General features: G+C 45.1%; 1 protein-coding gene across 1 annotated transcript in view; it reads left to right on the plus strand.

The window, feature by feature from the left end:
* The window catches only part of LOC144493944 (dynein axonemal heavy chain 8-like), a 1,661,706-nt gene that overhangs the window by 1,041,414 nt on the left and 599,729 nt on the right, over window positions 1-20,563 (plus strand). Inside the window, exons 49-51 of the mRNA XM_078213521.1 lie at window positions 2,215-2,393; window positions 3,645-3,832; window positions 16,572-16,658. Of these exons, the coding sequence (XP_078069647.1) occupies window positions 2,215-2,393; window positions 3,645-3,832; window positions 16,572-16,658 (454 nt within the window). The remainder of the gene's footprint in view (window positions 1-2,214; window positions 2,394-3,644; window positions 3,833-16,571; window positions 16,659-20,563) is intronic.

Consider the following 20,563-nt stretch of genomic DNA (forward strand, 5'->3'; position numbering starts at 1 on the left):
TGCTACCGTGCAAAGGGACCTGGGGGTCCTTGTGCATGAGACGCAAAAGCCCAGTCTGCAGGTACAACAGGTGATCAAGAAGGCAAATGGGATGTTGGCCTATATTGCGAAGGGGATAGAATATAAAAGGAGGGATGTCTTGATGCACCTGTACAGGGCATTGGTGAGGCCGCAGCTGGAATACTGTGTGCAGTATTGGTCCCCTTATATGAGGAAGGATATATTGGCATTGGAGGGAGTGCAGAGAAGGTTCACCAGGTTGATACCGGAGATGAGGGGTTTGGATTATGAGGAGAGGCTGAGGAGATTGGGTTTGTACTCGTTGGAGTTTAGAAGGATGAGGGGGGATCTTATGGAGACTTATAAGATAATGCGGGGGCTGGATAGGGTGGAGGCGGAGAGATTCTTTCCACTTAGTAAGGAAGTTAAAACTAGAGGACACAGCCTCAAAATAAAGGGGGGTCGGTTTAAGACAGAGTTGAGGAGGAACTTCTTCTCCCAGAGGGTGGTGAATCTCTGGAATTCTCTGCCCACTGAGGTGGTGGAGGCTACCTCGCTGAATATGTTTAAAGCGCGGATGGATGGATTCCTGATCGGTAAGGGGATTAAGGGTTATGGGGATCAGGCGGGTAAGTGGTACTGATCCACGTCAGATCAGCCATGATCTTATTGAATGGCGGGGCAGGCTCGAGGGGCTAGATGGCCTACTCCTGCTCCTATTTCTTATGTTCTTATGTTCCTTTGTTTGTATCCCTCCATTCCCAGGCTGCTCATGTGACTATCCAGGTAAGTCTTAAATGATGTCAGCGTGCCTGCCTCCACCACACTACTTGGCAGCGCATTCCAGGCCCCCACCACCCTCTGTGTAAAAAACATCCCTCTAATATCTGAGTTATACTTCGCCCCTCTCACCTTGAGCCCGTGACCCCTCGTGAACGTCACTTCTGATCTGGGAAAAAGCTTCCCACCGTTCACCCTATCTATCCCCTTCATAATCTTGTACACCTCTATTAGATCTCCCCTCATTCTCCGTCTTTCCAGGGAGAACAACCCCAGTTTACCCAATCTCTCCTCATAGCTAAGACCCTCCATACCAGGCAACATCCTGGTAAACCTTCTCTGCACTCTCTCTAACGCCTCCATGTCCTTCTGGTAGTGCGGCGACCAGAACTGGACGCAGTACTCCAAATGTGGCCTAACCAGCGTTCTATACAGCTGCATCATCAGACTCCAGCTTTTATACTCTATAACCCGTCCTATAAAGGCAAGCATACCATATGCCTTCTTCACCACCTTCTCCACCTGTGTTGCCACCTTCAAGGATTTGTGGACTTGCACACCTAGGTCCCTCTGTGTTTCTATACTCCTGATGACTCTGCCATTTATTGTATAACTCCTCCCTACATTATTTCTTCCAAAATGCATCACTTCGCATTTATCCGGATTAAATTCCATCTGCCACCTCTCCGCCCAATTTTCCAGCCTATCTATATCCTGCTGTATTGCCCGACAATGCTCTTCGCTATCTGCAAGTCCAGCCATCTTTGTGTCATCCGCAAACTTGCTGATTACACCAGTTACACCTTCTTCCAAATCATTTATATATATATCACAAATAGCAGAGGTCCCAGTACAGAGCCCTGCGGAACACCACTGGTCACAGACCTCCAGCCAGAAAAAGACCCTTCGACCACTACCCTCTGTCTCCTATGGCCAAGCCAGTTCTCCACCCATCTAGCCACTTCTCCTTGTATCCCATGAGCCTTAACCTTCTTAACCAACCTGCCATGTGGGACTTTGTCAAATGCCTTACTGAAATCCATATAGACGACATCCACGGCCCTTCCTTCATCAACCGTTTTTGTCACTTCCTCAAAAAACTCCACCAAATTTGTAAGGCACGACCTCCCTCTTACAAAACCATGCTGTCTGTCACTAATGAGATTGTTCCTTTCTAAATGCACATACATCCTGTCTCTAAGAATCCTCTCCAACAACAACTTCCCTACCACGGACGTCAAGCTCACCGGCCTATAATTTCCTGGGTTATCCCTGCTACCCTTCTTAAACAACGGGACCACATTCGCGGTTCATTCTGTAATGTAAATATTCTCTGATTCTGTTATTCTAAACTGCTCATACAGGATGCCACAATGTAATTGTGATTTTTACTGTTAAATTAATGTGAATAATATTTTTTTATTCCAATTGTAGGTGTTACATCACTTTAGCTCAGGCTTTGTGGATGAACATGGGAGCTGCCCCTGCTGGACCTGCTGGTACAGGAAAAACAGAGACTGTGAAGGACATGGGAAAAGCTCTTGGAAAATATGTTGTTGTGTTCAATTGTTCAGATCAAATGGATTTCAGAGGATTAGGGAGAATCTACAAAGGTAACTACATATGAAAATGCAAAAGTGTATTGTTATATGTTAAGTGAAGGCTTATTAGAATCAGAACAGGATTAGGAGGATGGATAAGCTGTAAGAACCCTCAGGTTGCTCCATAATTTAATAAAATCATGGCTGATCCTCAAACCCAACCCCACTTTTCCACCAACTCGTCATGTTCCTTGACGTGGGTAAGATGGGTTATGGGCCAAACACGGGCAATTGGGACTATTGCGGTTAAAAAAAAAACAGGACAGCATGGACAAGTTGGGCCAAAGGGCCTGTTTCCATGCTGTAAACCTCTATGACTCTATGACTTCCTTAGGACCGAAGGTTCTATCAATCTCAGTCTTGGATAGACTCAACAACTGAGCTTTCACAACCCTTGAGTTATAGAATTCCAAAGATTCACACCCATCCACTGGTGCACATGTGTCCAGTTGCTGGAGACCTCCATTTTCCTTTCTAACCTCTAGGAATGGGCCCAAACCTTCATGCAGGTATTTCTAACATTTGCATTTGCATGCCATGTTGGGGTTGACATGTTCTGGACCGGTGTCAAAACCTGCTGGCAGTGCGGGTAATTGGAAAGGGAGCAGCAATTTACCATTCACCCCTCCCCCCCACTGACATTTAACCTGCCAGGGTGGGGTCTGGAAAATTGCACCTATTGAGCTTGACCTTATCTAAATCTCTGGTGTTGTGAGACTTCTTACTGTGCTTATATCCAAACACATACCAAGTGGGATTCATCCATTATTCCTCTGTTTTCTGACCAACATTAGCTCCTGGTTCGGGAAAGCTTTAATCGCAAAATTCTCAACATTGTTTTTAGATCTTTCCATTGATTTGCCCCTCCAAATCTCTAAAATTCTATCCAGCTTACACTGCACCTTGTACCTAGTATTTCTTCAATTCTGGCACCTTGAGAAGGTGCAATTAGGAATGGAGAGGAGAATCAGTGCTAGCCTCGCCAAAGAAGTCCACATCCCTTTAATGAATGCAATAGTGATTCTATTTAATTTTATTTAGCTCTTTAGAACATTTTTAATTGATTACAATACAAACACCAGCAACTTGCATTTCAAAAGCATAATTAGTTTAGTAAAATATCCCAAGCTTCACAGGTACATTAGATGGAAATCAGCTAATTAACTAAATGTTTTTACTGATGAGTAGCTAGCCACCAAATGTTATGAAATTATTTTGTGTATTAATTTATGTTCAAGTGTTTGGTGCTTTTGTATTTTTTAGGCTTGGCACAGTCTGGTTCTTGGGGCTGTTTTGATGAATTTAACCGAATTGAGCTGCCTGTGTTATCTGTAGCAGCGCAACAAATTTACATTATTCTCATGGCAAGGAAAGAAAGGAAGAAAGTATTTATCTTCACTGATGGAGATAGTGTATCACTTAATCCGGAGTTTGGCATCTTTATCACAATGGTAAATGAAATGAAACTAGAAATGTAGCAATATAATACAGCTTGAATGTGTTTTCTTTGCTCTAATTAGGGAAGGTGCTGAAATAAGAAACAGTGCTGGAAAGAGAAACAAAGTTAACCCTTTGGGTCGAATATCACTTTCATAGAATTCCTGCAGAGCAGAAGGAAGCCATTTGGCCCATCGAGTCTGTACCAACTCTCTGACGGAGCATTGTACCCAAGCCCAATGCCCGTAACCCCGCACATTTCCCAGGGCTAATCCCCTAACCTGCACATCTTGGGATTCTAAGGGGCAATTTAGCATGGCCAATCCATCGAATCTGCACATCTTTGAACTGTGGGAAGAGACCACGGGGAGAACTTGCAAACTGCACGCAGACAGTTACCCAAGGTTGGAATCGAACCAGGGTCTCTGGTGCTGTGAGGTAGCAATGCTTGCCACCATGCTGCATCGGAATTTCCTGATGTCGTACCACCACCTTAGCCAGCGCTGCCAGCAAGAATGGAGAATTTGGTCTCCAATCACAGCAGTGGGACTGGAGAATCCTAGCCACGGACATGGTCGGAGAATTCCAGCCTTTGGTTTTATTATGAATTTCTAACTTTCCTGTTATTACCTCCTTAATAACGGATTCTAGCATTTTCCCTAGAACAGATGTTATGCTTTGTCTCCCTCCTTTTCTTGTTGCCTTTGCGATGTTCTAATTTTCTGAAACCTTTCCAGTGTCTAGGGAATTTTGAAAGATTACAACTACTGCATTGATTATCACTGCAGGCACTTCTTCTAAGACCCAAGGATTCAGGTCATCAGCACCAAGGAATTTGTGAACTTTTATTCCTAATAGCTTTCCCAGTATCTCTTCCCTCGTGATTTTGATTCTTTTGAGTTCCTCCCTCAATTTTACCTCTTTAATTTTCAAGTATTTCTGGTACGTTTTTTGTGTCTTCTACAACTTTAGTTAATACTATATGAACCTGTCAAGAGCAATGTTTTTGTAGCATACTGGCACTGTGCTAGGTTCTCAAACTTTAAATAATTAAGATGCCGTAAGGCTGAAGAGTGAAAACTGTAGGGGTGAATGTTGCAAATAACACAAATGATGAAGTTTATTGCTCACAATCGATACTTTTGTGCCAACATGAATAAGAAGTGATACTCTATCCCCACAATCTCGGATGAACATTCCTTAAACTGGCATTACTGTTCATGATGGTATACACAAGCTGTGCCTAACTCTCAAAGAGACTCCTCCATGTGTCGAACTGATGAATTCCTCTTATCTGGTGAACTGTACGTCTTTGCAAAATGATACCATTTTATTTCGGATAAGTTACAGTTTTTCCCCAAGCTGGATATGATGTTATGAATCGATATGCACTTCCACAATTTAGGCATGTTGTATGTTCAGTAGGTCTCACAAAATGCTTCTGAGCGATGTCTGTTTGAACATTAAGAGGGGGAATTTCTGCTCCTGTAATAAATCGCTCCAACTGAGGATCCTCTCCGACCTGGGATATGTGCCCTTGCACTTGATTGGCTCAGCTTCCTGTCTTGACGCTCCATCTAGTCCGGTCCGACCACACAGCCCTCAGGAAATCCCACCTTAATGGGGACACATTACCAAACTCCTTCTCTCCTAACTCCTGAAGTTCCTAAGGAGGAAACGAAAAGACAACATCATTAATGTAAGCAGCAATTTTTAGAAACATCAGGAATACCCCAAGGCAACTTGTCATAAGTTTAGTTGATCAGACGACTTCTGAACCCTGGTAAAATGTTTCAACTCTGAGTTAGGTTAGTCCAGAAATAAAGAATCCGGCTAGGTTGAGGTGAAAGGCAAATTCATCAATCTGGGGTCATTATCTTCCTTAGTAGCTGCTGCATTCTCAGTTACAGAAACCACTGGTTACGCCGGTTTCACATTTACACCCAGAATCCCTGTAAACAACCCTGGCAGATCCAAATTTACTGCTGGAGACACCCATTGATCCCTTGTATCAGGTACTACTCTCCTCCTCAGATGGTCTACACGTTTCTTGACACAACAACCTTGAATCTCCGCAATATAGGAGACTGATCCTGTCCATTCCACAATCTTACCAGCCACCCATGCAGGTCCTGCTGCAAATCTTTTGATCATGACTAAATCCTCAACTTGGAAAACTCTATAATTCTTCCTTGAGTCATGATTTTCTTTCTGAGAGGCTTGTCTAGCCTCCACCATCCCTGTCAAATCTTGAAATACCATATCCAAATGGCCTGTCATTAATAGATTGGTTGGCATAACTCCCATGGTCACATTTGGCATGATATTAGATTCATAGAGGTTTACAGCATGGAAACAGGCCCTTTGGCCCAACTTGCCCATGCCGCCCAGTTTTTAACATTAAGCTAGTCCCAATTGCCCATGTTTGGCCCATTTCCCTCTATACCAATCTTACTCATGTAACTGTCTAATGCTTTTTACATGACAAAATTGTACCCGCCTCTACTACTGCCTTTGGTAGCTCATTTCAGACACTCACCACCCTCTGCGTGAAAAAGATTGCCCCTCTGGACCCTTTTTGTATCTCTCCTCTCTCACCTTAAACCTATGCCCTCTAGTTTTAGACTCCCCTACCTTGACTTGCTTCTTAACTTAATGACTTAAATGTTTTCACAGCACGTTCTGTTAACCCATTTGAGGCTGCATGGTAAGGTGCTGACCTAACATAGTGAATGCCATTTGATTTTACAAATTTTTGAAACTTCTCCGCCATGAAGGATGTGCCATTGTCTGATACCAAGACCTCCGGGATGAATGGCAAAAACGTTTCTCAATTTATCAATAGTGGCAGCAGCCATCATGGACTTCAACTGGACTTCCAGCCACTTTGAGTGTACTTTTACTAATATTAGTGAAACATACGGGCCATAAATGATTCTGCAAAGTCGACATGTATTCTTGCCCAGGGCCTACCTGGCCACTTCCAAGGATGCACATTAGCTGGTGGTGGCAAAGCCTCTTGAGCTTCATAACTGAGGCATTGACTAACCATTCTTTCTATTTCTTTATCGATGCCTGGTCAGCAAACATAACTTCTGCACTAGTTGTGCAGTTCTTGCAACAAAGGCTGTCTCCCTTGGGTGCAGGAATATAACCCGAGCCTCCAACAACAAAACCTTGTCTTCACAGGTTATCTCCATCCTCCTTTGTTGGTAAGACATAAGCATCTCTGATTTATCATATAACCACCCTTGGTTCACGATCTTAACTTTCAATAATACTGGGTCTCTCTCTGTCCACATCCTATGGCCAGAATTTTACCGCCCCACCTGCCCCAGAATCAGGGCGGGCGAGGCTCGCAGAACGGCATTCTCCGTTGGCCTCGGACGGGAACTTGCGAGCCTCGGGCAGGCGAGGCGATAAAATTCCAGCATGTGTTTAGCTGAGACCAGCAAGATCTCTATCATATGCAGTGCCAGCACTATCTTTTGCGAACTGGTGGTGTTGCCAGCGTCTGTGGCAAAGGCAATGTGCTGAGCACATCTGCATTTGATATCTGTGTCGCTTGGATGATGCTGAAAAGCATAACTGCAAGCTTCCAAGAAGAGAGCCCACCTTGCTACAGCTATTGGTGCCACTGGCTTATCTGAATAAGCACAGTAAGAAGTCTAACAACGCCAGGTTAAAGTCCAACAGGTTTATTTGGTAGCAAAAGCCACTAGCTTTCGGAACAGGCTGTTCCTTCGTCAGGTGGATGGGAGTTCTGATTACAAACAGGGCACAAAGACACAAACTCAATTTACATGAATAATGATTGGAATGTGAGTCTTTACAGCTAATCAAGTCTTAAAGGTACAGACAATGTGAGTGGAGGGAGCATTAAGCACAGGTTAATGCTGATTTAAGGTTTAAAGAGACACAAAGAAAGATGGAGCCAGAGAGAGGGAGAGACATTCTAGGTTTCAAACTCCAGCCCCCCCACCGTCCACAATCTAATCAGAACTGGTTCATCCGAGGAAGCGAGATTACAATTAAACCTGGATCAGGGTAATAAAGAGACAACAACTCACAACTCACGTGCGACCTATAGAACAGGTCTCAGTCCATCCATCCTCCTCTGGGGAAAAGTCCCGAGGAATGGTACATTGGGGAAACTATGCAGACGCTACGACAACGGATGAATGAATACCGCTCGACAATCACCAGGCAAGACTGTTCTCTTCCTGTTGGGGAGCACTTCAGCGGTCACGGGCATTCAGCCTCTGATCTCCGGGTAAGCATTCTTCAAGGCGGCCTTCACGACACACGACAGCGCAGAGTCGCTGAGCAGAGACTGATAGCCAGGTTCCGCACACATGAGGACAGCCTCAACCGGGATATTGGGTTCACGTCACACTATCTGTAACCCCCACAACCTGCCTGGATGTGCAAAATCTCACTAGCTGTCCTGTCTGGAGACAATACACATCTCTTTAACCTGTGCTTAACGCTCCCTCCACTCACATTGTCTGTACCTTTAAGACTTGATTAGCTGTAAAGACTCACATTCCAATCATTATTTTGTAAATTGCGTTTGTGTCTTTGTGCCCTGTTTGTAATCAGAACTCCCACCCACCTGACGAAGGGACAGCCTGTTCCGAAAGCTATTGGCTTTTGCTACCAAATAAACCTGTTGGACTTTAACCTGGTGTTGTTAGACTTCTTACTGTGTTTACCCCAGTCCAACGCCGGCATCTCCACATCTTATCTGAATAAGTCCAGAATAGTTTGTGGCCTGAAACTATTGTGAAATGCCAATGATAAAGGTGAACCATAGAATCATAGAATCCCTACAGTGCAGAAAGAGGCCATTCGGCCCATCGAGTCTGCACCGACCACAATCCCACCCAGGCCCTACCCCCATATCCCTACATATTTATCCACTAATCCCTCTAACCTACGCATCTCAGGACACTAAGGGCAATTTTAGCATAGCCAATCAACCTAACCCGCACATCTTTGAACTGTGGGAGGAAACCGGAGCACCCGGAGGAAACCCACGCAGACAGGAGGAGAAGGTGCAAACTCCACACAGACAGTGACCCAAGCCGGGAATTGAACCCAGGTCCTGATGAAACAGTGCTGATGAAACATTTTGACTATCTATCTAGGAGTACTTTTTCTCTGCATCTAACAACATTCTTGAGGTCTTTCTACTCCATTGGGCATTCTGTGGGGCAAAACTGTCCCACTCCATACTGTGATGGATCACAGGTTACCACCAAGGGCTTACCCATTAATTGTCAAGACAGGTAACTGTCTAATTCTTGTTAGGTTACTGTTGCTGCCCCTAAAAAGTGCAATGTTTCTCTAATATAGGTAGACATTATGACTCCTGACTCAATGTTTGAAGATCTTTTTTGAATGTAACAAAATGCCTGCTCCTCTATGACTGTAGCCATAGCCCCTGTGCCAACTTCCATTTTCAGAGATATGCCATTTACTATCAAGGCAAGGGGGCACTTTACTCAATTGGTCCTGGTTAAGGGTAAATTATTCAGGTTTCTTGTCAGGCTTTTCATCCAGTTCTTGCAAATGTGCTGAACTAACAGTTTTTTTTTGCACGTTCTGTCCTGACTGCTTCATCAGTGTAATAAATTGAGGGCAACTCGGTGAGGCTTAAGTAACAAAGGACTTTATTGCCAATAAGTATTTACACCAATCGGGATAAAAAGAATAACTATGCGACTGTACAACACTCCTCCCTGGCTCCAACTGAGTATCTGCCCCAACCCGGGATACACGCCCTTGCACTCGACTCACTCAGCTTCCCGCCTCGACACCCCATAGGGTCCAGCCTGACCACATGGATCTTGGGAAATGCCCTCTTAATGAGGCCCGGAAACCTCATCTCCCATTTTTGCAGGAAGCGGGATCAGTGGCTGACAATCCTGCAGGAGTCCCAAAACGTATTTTACACTGACAGAATTTCCCATTGTGATTGTCCTGCTAATGAGGTAACAGGTATCCTCATGTTGAACATCAGGATCCCCAAATTTGAATATATTTAACAATCATTATCAGACCTTTATGCCTGTTAGTACCCTCCCTCCACCCCACCCCCACCACCTCCCCGCATGTTAAATTGTCCATTTGCATAGGTATGAATCATGACAGGTGCCCCATGAAGTGCATCTGGCAAGCAGACTCCGCCAGAGACACACAGTGAGTATAGCCCACAAGTGGAGAGGGTCATGTACAGGCAATACCTTGGCACTGCCCCGGGTATCTTGGTAATTATCTGAAGGGCCTTTTGTGTGGCTTGCTGGTCCTGCCACCAGGGAACCCACCATTGTTCCCAGGAGCAGGCTGAGGGTAAGAGAGTGGGTTTTCTGACTGTAATTAATTATTTATTTTTTCAGTTAATTTTGGGTTTAAAATCGGAGGTTTTTTTCAAAACCGGAAGTCGGGCCAGGAGTGGCCTGGGGAAGTTTTTGGAGGGTTTAAAAAGGGCTTACCTTGGAGGTTCAGCTTCATTGTTCCCAGGAGCAGGCTGAGGGTAAGAGAGTGGGTTTTCTGACTGTAATTAATTATTTATTTTTTCAGTTACTTTTGGGTTTAAAATCGGAGGTTTTTTTCAAAACCGGAAGTCGGGCCAGGAGTGGCCTGGGGAAGTTTTTGGAGGGTTTAAAAGTGCACCAAAGTATACAGCGGGCAGCATCGTAGTGGGCAGCAGAGTGAGTGGGAAGTTGAGTGAGCTGTCAGGGCTTTGGCTCACAGGGCTTGGACGAGCAGGGGTGAGTTTTTGTTTCCTTACACTCTTATTAACTTTTCACTGTCTAACTTGACATAAAGTGTCCAGTATGAGTGTGAAACCAGTGTGTTGTTCCCAGTGTAGGATGTGGGAGGTCCTGGAGGCATCTGGCCTCCCGGACATCCACATCTGTGAGGGGTGTGTCGAGCTGCGGTTCCTGAGGGACCGTGTTAGGGAGCTGGAACTGCAGCTCGAGGATCTTAGGCTGATGAGGGAGAATGAGGAGGTGATAGACAAGAGCTATCATCAGGTGGTCACACCAGGGCCACGGGAGGAGGCCAAGTGGGTGACGGCCAGGAAGGGTAAGGCTAGGGTGGTTGAGAGCACCCCGGTGGATTTGCCCCTGCACAACAAGTACTCCTGCTTGAGTACTGCTGGGGGGGACAGCCCGCCTGGGGGAAGCAGCAGTGGCCGTGTCTCCGCAGTGGAGTCCAGCCCTGTAACTCAGAGGGCTAAGGAAAAGAGGAGGAAGGCGGTATTAATCCTATTGATAGGTGATAGTCAGCATGGTTTTGTGGCAGGTAGGTCGTGCCTTACTAACCTTATTGAGTTTTTTGAGAAAGTGACCAAGGAGGTGGATGGGGGCAAGGCAGTGGACGTGGTATATATGGATTTTAGTAAGGCGTTTGATAAGGTTCACCATGGTAGGCTTCTGCAGAAAATGCAGATGTATGGGATTGGGGGTGATCTAGGAAATTGGATCAGGAATTGGCTAGCGGATAGGAAACAGAGGGTGGTGGTTGATAGTAAATATTCATCATGGAGTGCGGTTACAAGTGGTGTACCTCAGGGATCTGTTTTGGGGCCACTGCTGTTTGTAATATTTATTAATGATCTGGATGAGGGTATAGTTGGGTGGATTAGCAAATTTGCTGATGACACCAAAGTCGGTGGTGTGGTAGACAGTGAGGAAGGGTGTCGTAGTTTGCAGGAAGACTTAGACAGGTTGCAAAGTTGGGCCGAGAGGTGGCGGATGGAGTTTAATGCGGAGAAGTGTGAGGTAATTCACTTTGGTAGGAATAACAGATGTGTTGAGTATAGGGCTAACGGGAGGACTTTGAATAGTGTGGAGGAGCAGAGGGATCTAGGTGTATGTGTGCATAGATCCCTGAAAGTTGGGAATCAAGTAGATAAGGTTGTTAAGAAGGCATATGGTGTCTTGGCGTTTATTGGTAGGGGGATTGAATTTAGGAGTCGTAGCGTTATGTTGCAACTGTACACAACTCTGGTGCGGCCGCACTTGGAGTACTGTGTGCAGTTCTGGTCCCCACATTACAGGAAGGATGTGGAGGCTTTGGAGAGGGTGCAGAGGAGGTTTACCAGGATGTTGCCTGGTATGGAGGGGAGATCCTATGAGGAGAGGCTGAGGGATTTGGGATTGTTTTCGCTGGAAAGGCGGCGGCTAAGAGGGGATCTTATTGAAACATATAAGATGATTAGAGGTTTAGATAGGGTGGATAGTGATAGCCTTTTTCCTCTGATGGAGAAATCCAGCACGAGGGGGCATGGCTTTAAATTGAGGGGGGGTAGTTATAGAACCGATGTCAGGGGTAGGTTCTTTACCCAGAGGGTGGTGAGGGATTGGAATGCCCTGCCAGCATCAGTAGTAAATGCGCCTAGTTTGGGGGCGTTTAAGAGATCCGTAGATAGGTTCATGGACGAAAAGAAATTGGTTTAGGTTGGAGGGTCACAGTTTTTTTTTTTAACTGGTCGGTGCAACATCGTGGGCCGAAGGGCCTGTTCTGCGCTGTAATGTTCTATGTTCTATGTTCTATGTTAATCGGGGACTCGATGGTGAAGGGGACAGACAGGCGTTTCTGCGGAGGTAGGCGGGATTCTCGCATGGTGGCCTGCCTCCCTGGGGCCGGGATCCAGGATGTCGCTAGTCGCGTCCCGGAAATCCTGAGGTGGGAGGGAGAGGAGCCTGAGGTAGCGGTACATATTGGTACCGCTGATGTGGGTAGGAAGGGAGAAGGGGTCATGAAAAGGGAGTACAGGGAATTAGGGAGACAGCTGAGAAAGAGGAAAGCAAAGGTAGTAATCTCAGAAGGTGAGGGCAGGAATGGAGTGAGGTGGAGGATGAATGTGTGGCTGAGGGACTGGTGCAGGGGGCAGGGATTCAGGTTCCTGGACCATTGGGACCTCTTTAGGGGCAGGGGTGATCTGTATACAAAAAACGGGTGGAACTTGAATCACACGGGGACCAATATCCTGGCCGGTAGGTTGGCTAAGGCTACTGGGGAGAATTTAAACTAGATAGGTTGGGGGGAGGGGAGCTAGAAGAGTTGACTAGGATCAAGGAACTAATTGATGGGGGGGAGGATGCAGGGGTAAGGGGAATTACAAAATTAATGGTAGAGGAGAGGGTGCAAGTGAATGAAGGCGGTAATTTAGATAAGGGAGTAGAGGGAGAGGGTGTTCGCGACTCATCAAAGCGGGTCCAGATAAAAGCTGGAATAAGGACACTTTGCCTGAATGCACGAAGCATTCGGAACAAGGTAAATGAGTTGATGGTGCAAATCAGCACAAGTGGGTACGATCTGGTGGCCATTACAGAAACGTGGCTGAAAGGTGACCAGGACTGGGAGATGAATATCCAGGGGTATCAGGCGTTTAGGAAGAATAGACAGGAAGGAAAAGGTGGTGGGGTCGCGCTATTAATAAGAGATAATATCAGGGTAGTACTGAGGGATGACATAGGCTCTGAGGAACAAAACGTGGAATCATTATGGGTAGAGATGAGGAATAGTAGAGGGAGAAAGACACTAGTGGGTGTGGTATATAGGCCCCCAAATAATAATGTTGAGGTAGGGAGGGCTATAAACAAGCAGATAAGGGATGCGTGTAAAAACGGAACGGCAATAATCATGGGGGACTTCAACATGCACATTGACTGGCAGACTCAAGTCGGTAAGGGTGGAATGGAGGAAGAGTTCTTAGAATGCTGTCGGGATAGTTTCCTTGAACAGCATGTTACGGAACCGACGAGGGAACGAGCTATTTTGGATCTGGTATTGTGTAACGAGGTAGGTAGAATTAAGGATCTTATTGTGAAGGACCCTCTTGGGTCTAGTGACCACAATATGGTCGAATTTCTGATTCAGATGGAAGAGGAGAAAGTTTGGTCCCAAACCAGTGTCCTCTGTTTGAACAGAGGGAAATATGATAGGATGAGGAATGAATTGGCTAAGGTAGACTGGGAGAGCAGGCTGGCAGGTAGGATAGCTGAGGAACAGTGGAGGATTTTTAAGGAGATCCTTTTCAGTTCTCAGCAAAAATATATTCCAGCAAAAAACAAGGATTGTAAGAAAAGGGAGAACCAGCCGTGGATAACGAAGGAAATAAAGGAGAGTATTAAAATAAAAACAGCTGCAGACAGAGTGGCCAAAAATAGTGGAGAAACAAGTGATTGGGAAAAATTTAAGAAACAACAAAGAGAGACTAAGAAAGCGATAAAGAAAGGAAGAATAGACTATGAAGCTAGGCTAGCAATTAATATAAAAAATGATAGTAAAAGTTTTTATAAATATATAAAAAGGAATAGAGTGGCTAGAGTGAATGTTGGACCCTTGGAGGACGAGAGGGGGGAGTTAATAGTGGGAAATGAGGATATGGCTGAGTCTTTAAATAAGTTTTTTGTGTCGGTCTTCACGGTGGAGGACACAAATAGTTTGCCAAATATTAACGATCGAGGGTTGGCATCAGGAGAAATACTTAATACAATTAATGTTACCAGAGAGGCAGTGCTGGGTAGACTAATGGGACTGAAGGTGGACAAGTCCCCGGGTCCGGATGGAATGCATCCCAGGGTATTGAAAGAAATGTCAGAGGTAATAGTGGATGCGTTAATGATTATTTATCAAAACTCGTTGCATTCTGGGGTAGTGCCGGTTGATTGGAAAACGGCTAATGTTACGCCGCTGTTTAAAAAAGGAAGGAGACAAAAGGCGGGTAACTATAGGCCGGTCAGCTTAACGTCTGTAGTAGGGAAAATGCTGGAATCCATTATTAAAGAGGAGATAGCAGGGCATCTGGATAGAAATGGTTCGATCAATCAGACGCAGCATGGATTCATGAGGGGAAAGTCGTGCTTGACGAACATGTTGGATTTTTATGAAGATGTGACTAGGGCGGTTGATGGAGGAGAACCGGTGGATGCGGTGTTTTTGGATTTCCAAAAGGCGTTTGATAAGGTGCCCCATAAAAGGCTGCTGAAGAAGATTAGGGCACACGGAGTTGGGGGTAGTGTGTTAAAGTGGATTGGGGACTGGCTATCCGACAGGAAGCAAAGAGTCGGAATAAATGGGTGTTTTTCCGGTTGGAGGAAGGTAACTAGTGGCGTGCCGCAGGGATCGGTACTCGGGCCGCAACTGTTTACCATTTATATAGATGATCTGGAGGAGGGGACGGAGTGTAGGGTAACGAAGTTTGCAGACGACACAAAGATAAGTGGAAAAGTGAATCGTGTGGAGGACGGAGAAGATCTGCAGAGAGATTTGGACAGGCTGAGTGAGTGGGCGAGGATATGGCAAATGGAGTATAACGTTGAGAAATGTGAGGTTATACACTTTGGAGGAAATAATAACAAATGGGATTACTATCTCAAGGGAAACAAATTAAAACATGCTACCGTGCAAAGGGACCTGGGGGTCCTTGTGCATGAGACGCAAAAGCCCAGTCTGCAGGTACAACAGGTGATCAAGAAGGCAAATGGGATGTTGGCCTATATTGCGAGGGGGATAGAATATAAAAGCAGGGATGTCTTGATGCACCTGTACAGGGCATTGGTGAGGCCGCAGCTGGAATACTGTGTGCAGTATTGGTCCCCTTATATGAGGAAGGATATATTGGCATTGGAGGGAGTGCAGAGAAGGTTCACCAGGTTGATACCGGAGATGAGGGGTTTGGATTATGAGGAGAGGCTGAGGAGATTGGGTTTGTACTCGTTGGAGTTTAGAAGGATGAGGGGGGATCTTATGGAGACTTATAAGATAATGCGGGGGCTGGATAGGGTGGAGGCGGAGAGATTCTTTCCACTTAGTAAGGAAGTTAAAACTAGAGGACACAGCCTCAAAATAAAGGGGGGTCGGTTTAAGACAGAGTTGAGGAGGAACTTCTTCTCCCAGAGGGTGGTGAATCTCTGGAATTCTCTGCCCACTGAGGTGGTGGAGGCTACCTCGCTGAATATGTTTAAAGCGCGGATGGATGGATTCCTGATCGGTAAGGGAATTAAGGGTTATGGGGATCAGGCGGGTAAGTGGTACTGATCCACGTCAGATCAGCCATGATCTTATTGAATGGTGGGGCAGGCTCGAGGGGCTAGATGGCCTACTCCTGCTCCTATTTCTTATGTTCTTATGAGGGATCGACCTCACCTGACCAGATGATTCTGCCAGCAGGAATGACTGGAAAGCCCCAGCCTAGAGGGTCATCCTTTTAAAATGGAGATGAGGAGAATTTGTTTTCTCTGAGTGTAGTTAGTTTGAATTATTTTCCTCAGAGAGCAGGTGTCATTGAATATATTCAAGACTGAGTTTGATCAATTTTTGATTGACATTGGAGTCAGGTGTTATGGGCAATGAACAGGAAAGTGGAGTTGAGACCACAGGTAGCTCTGCCATGATCATACTGAATGGTGGAACAAATTTGATAGACCAAATGGCCTACTCCTGCTCTGTGTTCTGTGGAGGGCACTGTGAGAGGATCCATATAATTTTCCTTTCATTTAAATTAATAAAAGAGAAATAAGGTAGACCTATTAGAGCTCCCCGTTTTCCTGTCTATATTCTGCCCTGACTGTCCTTTCCAAACAGGTAGTAAAGATAAAAACCTCCATTTGCTCTGAATGTCACTCAAATTAAGAATAGGATAAATTAAGGAATTTCACATTAAACAAGCCACTTCAATCAATTCTCTGTCCAACATTACTGTGTATTTTTGTTCTTTTTCCTTTCTTGTAGAATCCTGGTTACGCAGGACGCCAAGAGCTGCCAGAAAATCTAAAAATTCAATTTAGGACAGTAGCCATGATGGTGCCAGATAGACAGGTGAGAAATCTGAAATGTTACACAAGTACCAAAATGCAAACTCAAATGAAGTTTTATTTTGAAGCCCATATTATCCATACCTGCAGACAGAAGAATAAATATGTTTCCACAACAAAATAATCCAGCCTGTAGGGGGAGAGGATCAGCTTCAGTAAATGTTTGCTGGGACCACGTCTGCAAGTACTGCCAAGGCATGATGGGCCGGAATCTCCAACTTCACACACTCCACTACCGTTGCCAATGAGAACGGAGAATTTGGTGCTCAGCCAAATCTCCATTTCCTGCAACGAGACTGGAGAAACTCAGCTGCAGGCGAGATCGGAGAACTCCAGGTGATGTATGCAATCATTGAATCTTAGATGTAGTGGACAGAATTCTCCCAAAAAATTTCTGAGGGCGGGATTCTCCGATTTTGGAACTTGATTAAATTACTATAACCAGGGTGAAGGTCCTCAGTAAACTGAAGGGTTTAAAAGTAGATAAATCCTTCTGACCTGATGGCCTACATCCGAGGGTATTAATGTGTTAAATGAATTAAAGAGGCGGCTAGATATAGCACTTGGGACAAATTGGATCAAAGGTTATGGGGAAAAAGCTGGATTAGGATATTGAGTTGGACGATCAGCCATGCACAAAATGAATGGCGGAACAGGCTCGAAGGGCCAAATGGCCTCCTCCTGCTCCTATCTTCTATGTTTCTATCTTTCTCTGTTTCTATTAAAGGAGGTGACAGCAGAGATAGTGGATGCATTAGTTATGATATTCCAAAATTCCCTGGATTCCAGGAAGGTACTAGTGGACTGGAAACATGCTAATATAGTGCCCCTATTCAAGAAAGGAGAGAAGCAAAAACTGGGAAACTATAGGTGTGATGAGAAAGTTGCTGGAGCCAATCATTAAGGAGGAGGTGTCAGAGCATCTGGAAAAGAAAAGCTCAATTCACCAGTGTCAGTATGGTTTTGTGAAGGGCAAGTGCTGTTTGAAAAAACCTGTCAGAGTTCTTTGAGGATGTAACCAGCAAGGTAGATAACAGGGATCCTGTGGATGTGATCTATCTGGACTTCTGGAAGGCATTTGATAAGGTGCTAGATAATTACTCCCAGTGTCACGAGCTAGTGAGTACAGAAATAGTAGAATAGCACAGATGAATGTGTGGCTTAAGAGTTGGTGCAGGAGGGAGTGTTTTAGATTCCTGGACCACTGGGACCGTTTCTGGGGAAGGTGGGACCTGTACAAGCAGGACAAGCTACATCTGAACCACAGCGGGATTAACATCCTCACTGGTGGATTTGCTAAATACTGTTGGGAAGAGTTTAAACGAGTTTGGCAGGGGGAGAGGACCCGGACTGTTAGCAGAATAGGGACACAGTATAACAGAAATGCAATCAGGTCAGGGGCGGCACGGTAGCACAGTGGTTAGCACTGCTGCTTCACAGCTCCAGGGACCTGGGTTCGATTCCCGGCTTGGGTCACTGTCTGTGCGGAGTTTGCACGTTCTCCTCGTGTCTGCGTGGGTTTCCTCCGGGTGCTCTGGTTTCCTCCCACAGTCCAAAGATGTGCGGGTTAGGTTGATCGGCCATGCTAAAAAATTGCCCCTTAGTGTCCTGGGATGCGTAGATTAGAGGGATTAGCGGGTAAAATATGTAGGGATATGGGGGTAGGGCCTGGGTGCGATTGTGGTCAGTGCAGACTCGATGGGCCGAATGGCCTCTTTCTGTACTGTAGGGTTTCTATGATTTCTATGAAGGAATACAACGGTAGTAAGTTTCAAGGGAGTAAGACAAAGCTGGAGGCCTCTACTTTAATGCCAGGAGTATTAAAGGTAAAACAGATGAGTTAAGGGCAAGGATTGACACGTGTAATTATGAAATAATAGCCATCACAGAGACATGGTTGAGTGAGGGACAGGATTGGGAGCTCAACGTCCCAGGATATAGAATCTTCAGGCGAGGAACAGGAGGAGGTAAAAGAGGAGGAGGAGGCATTGCATTATTAGTTAAGGAGCCAGTTACTGCAGTAAGGAGAGATAATATCTTGGAGAGGGCATCAAATGAAGCTTTGTGGGTAGAGTTTAGGAATAAAAAAGGGACAGCTATGTTGTTAGGTGTTTATTATAAACTCCCAGATAGTCAGTGGAAAATCGAAGAGCAAATATGTGCGCAATTTGCAGAGGGGTGTAAAAATAATAAAAGGGTAATTACATCAGGTGATTTCAACTTTCCCAGCATTAATTGGGATAGCCATCATGTTAAGGGCTTAGATGGAATAGAGTTCTTAAAAGGTACACAGGAAAACTTAAGTCAATGTGTAGAGGATCCAAAAGGGAAAGGAGTTGTGCTGGACCTAATTCTGGGGAATGAAGATGGACAGGTGGTTGATGTGTTGGTGGGGGAACATTTTGCTGACAGCAACCACAACATGGTTCAATTCAAATTTGTTTTGGACAAAGAAATTGACAAGTTGCAGAACAAGGTTTTGGATTGGGGGAGAGTAGATTTTAATAAAATTAGGCAGGATCTGGCCAAGGTAGACTGCAACAAGGTACTTGTGGGGAAATCTACAAAAGAGCAGTGGGGGGGATGTTCAGAGATGAAATGGGGAGGGTACAGGCCCAGCATGTTCCCTCTAGGGTAATAGGAAGCTGTAACAAACCCAGAGAATGATGGATGACCAGAGACATTCAGGATAGAGTGAGAAGGAAATGAGAGGCTTTTAACAAGTATAAGGGAGTAAGTCTGCGGAGGCATTAGTTGGGTACAGAAAGTGCAGGATGGAACTTAAGAAATTAAAAGGTAAAAGTAGGAAAAATCCTAAGATATTCTGTAAGTATATCAACGGGAAAAGGATATCCAGGGAAAGAGTAGTGCTCATTAGGGACCAAGGGGGAAATCTGTGGGTGGAGGCAGAGGACATTGGTAGGGTGTTAAACGAATATTTCACATCTGTCTTCACCCATGAGAATGAGGAGGTAGTTATGGAACTTGGGGAGAGAGACTGTGAGGCTCTAGAGAAAATTATCATAGGGAGTGACAAGATATTAGAGGTATTGGCAGGCTTAAAAGTGGACAAATCTCTAGGTTTAATAGTGTCCTAGGCTGTTGTGGGAGGCAAGGGAGGAAATTGCGCAGACTCTGACCCAAATTTTTAATTCCTCCCTGGCCACCGGGGAGGTGCCAGAGGACTGGAGTACAGCTAATGTGGTCCCACTATTTAAGAAGGGCTGTAGAGACAAGCCAGAGAACTACAGACCAGTGAGTCTCACGTCTGTGGTTGGGAAACTACTGGAAAAGATTCTGAAGGAGAGAATCTATCTCCATATGGAGAGGCAAGGTTTGATCAGGGATAGTCAGCATAGTTTTGTCAGAGAGAGGTCATGCCTAACAAATTTGAATTTTTTGAGCATGTAACCAAGTGTGTGGATGAGGGTAGTGCGGTTGACGTAGTTTACATGGAGTTCAGCACCTGCTGCTCGGCCCTTTTAAAGTGCTTTGATTGACAGCAGGGAGTGAGTTTCACTGGGGAGTTCCCATTTTCACTTGCAAAGACTAGCATCTGGCTCCTTCGAAGTGCTTTCTTTGATAGTTTGAATCAGTTACCAACTAACCAGGAGCTTTGTTTGTTTTCTTTCCCTTCGCTGATGAATGTATCTCAAGTGTTTTGCAAACATTGTGTTTAGAAAGCAGGAACTGAAACCTAATGGCTGCTGAATAATTGACCTAACCTGCTAATTCGAGACTGAATGTTTATAACCATTGAAGTTAGGAACACTTGAGATGCATTCCTCTTTTGCAAACCACAATCCTTTTGAAGAGATCACAGGTTATAAAGGAGGCTTAGACTCTGTCAACATTGCGATCAATGGGGTACTTAAGGTGCATTCAAGCATGAAGGGAAATGAAAATAAA

Source organism: Mustelus asterias, chromosome 5 (genome assembly GCF_964213995.1).
Source record: "Mustelus asterias chromosome 5, sMusAst1.hap1.1, whole genome shotgun sequence".
In the NCBI taxonomy this organism is placed as follows: Eukaryota; Metazoa; Chordata; class Chondrichthyes; order Carcharhiniformes; family Triakidae; genus Mustelus; species Mustelus asterias.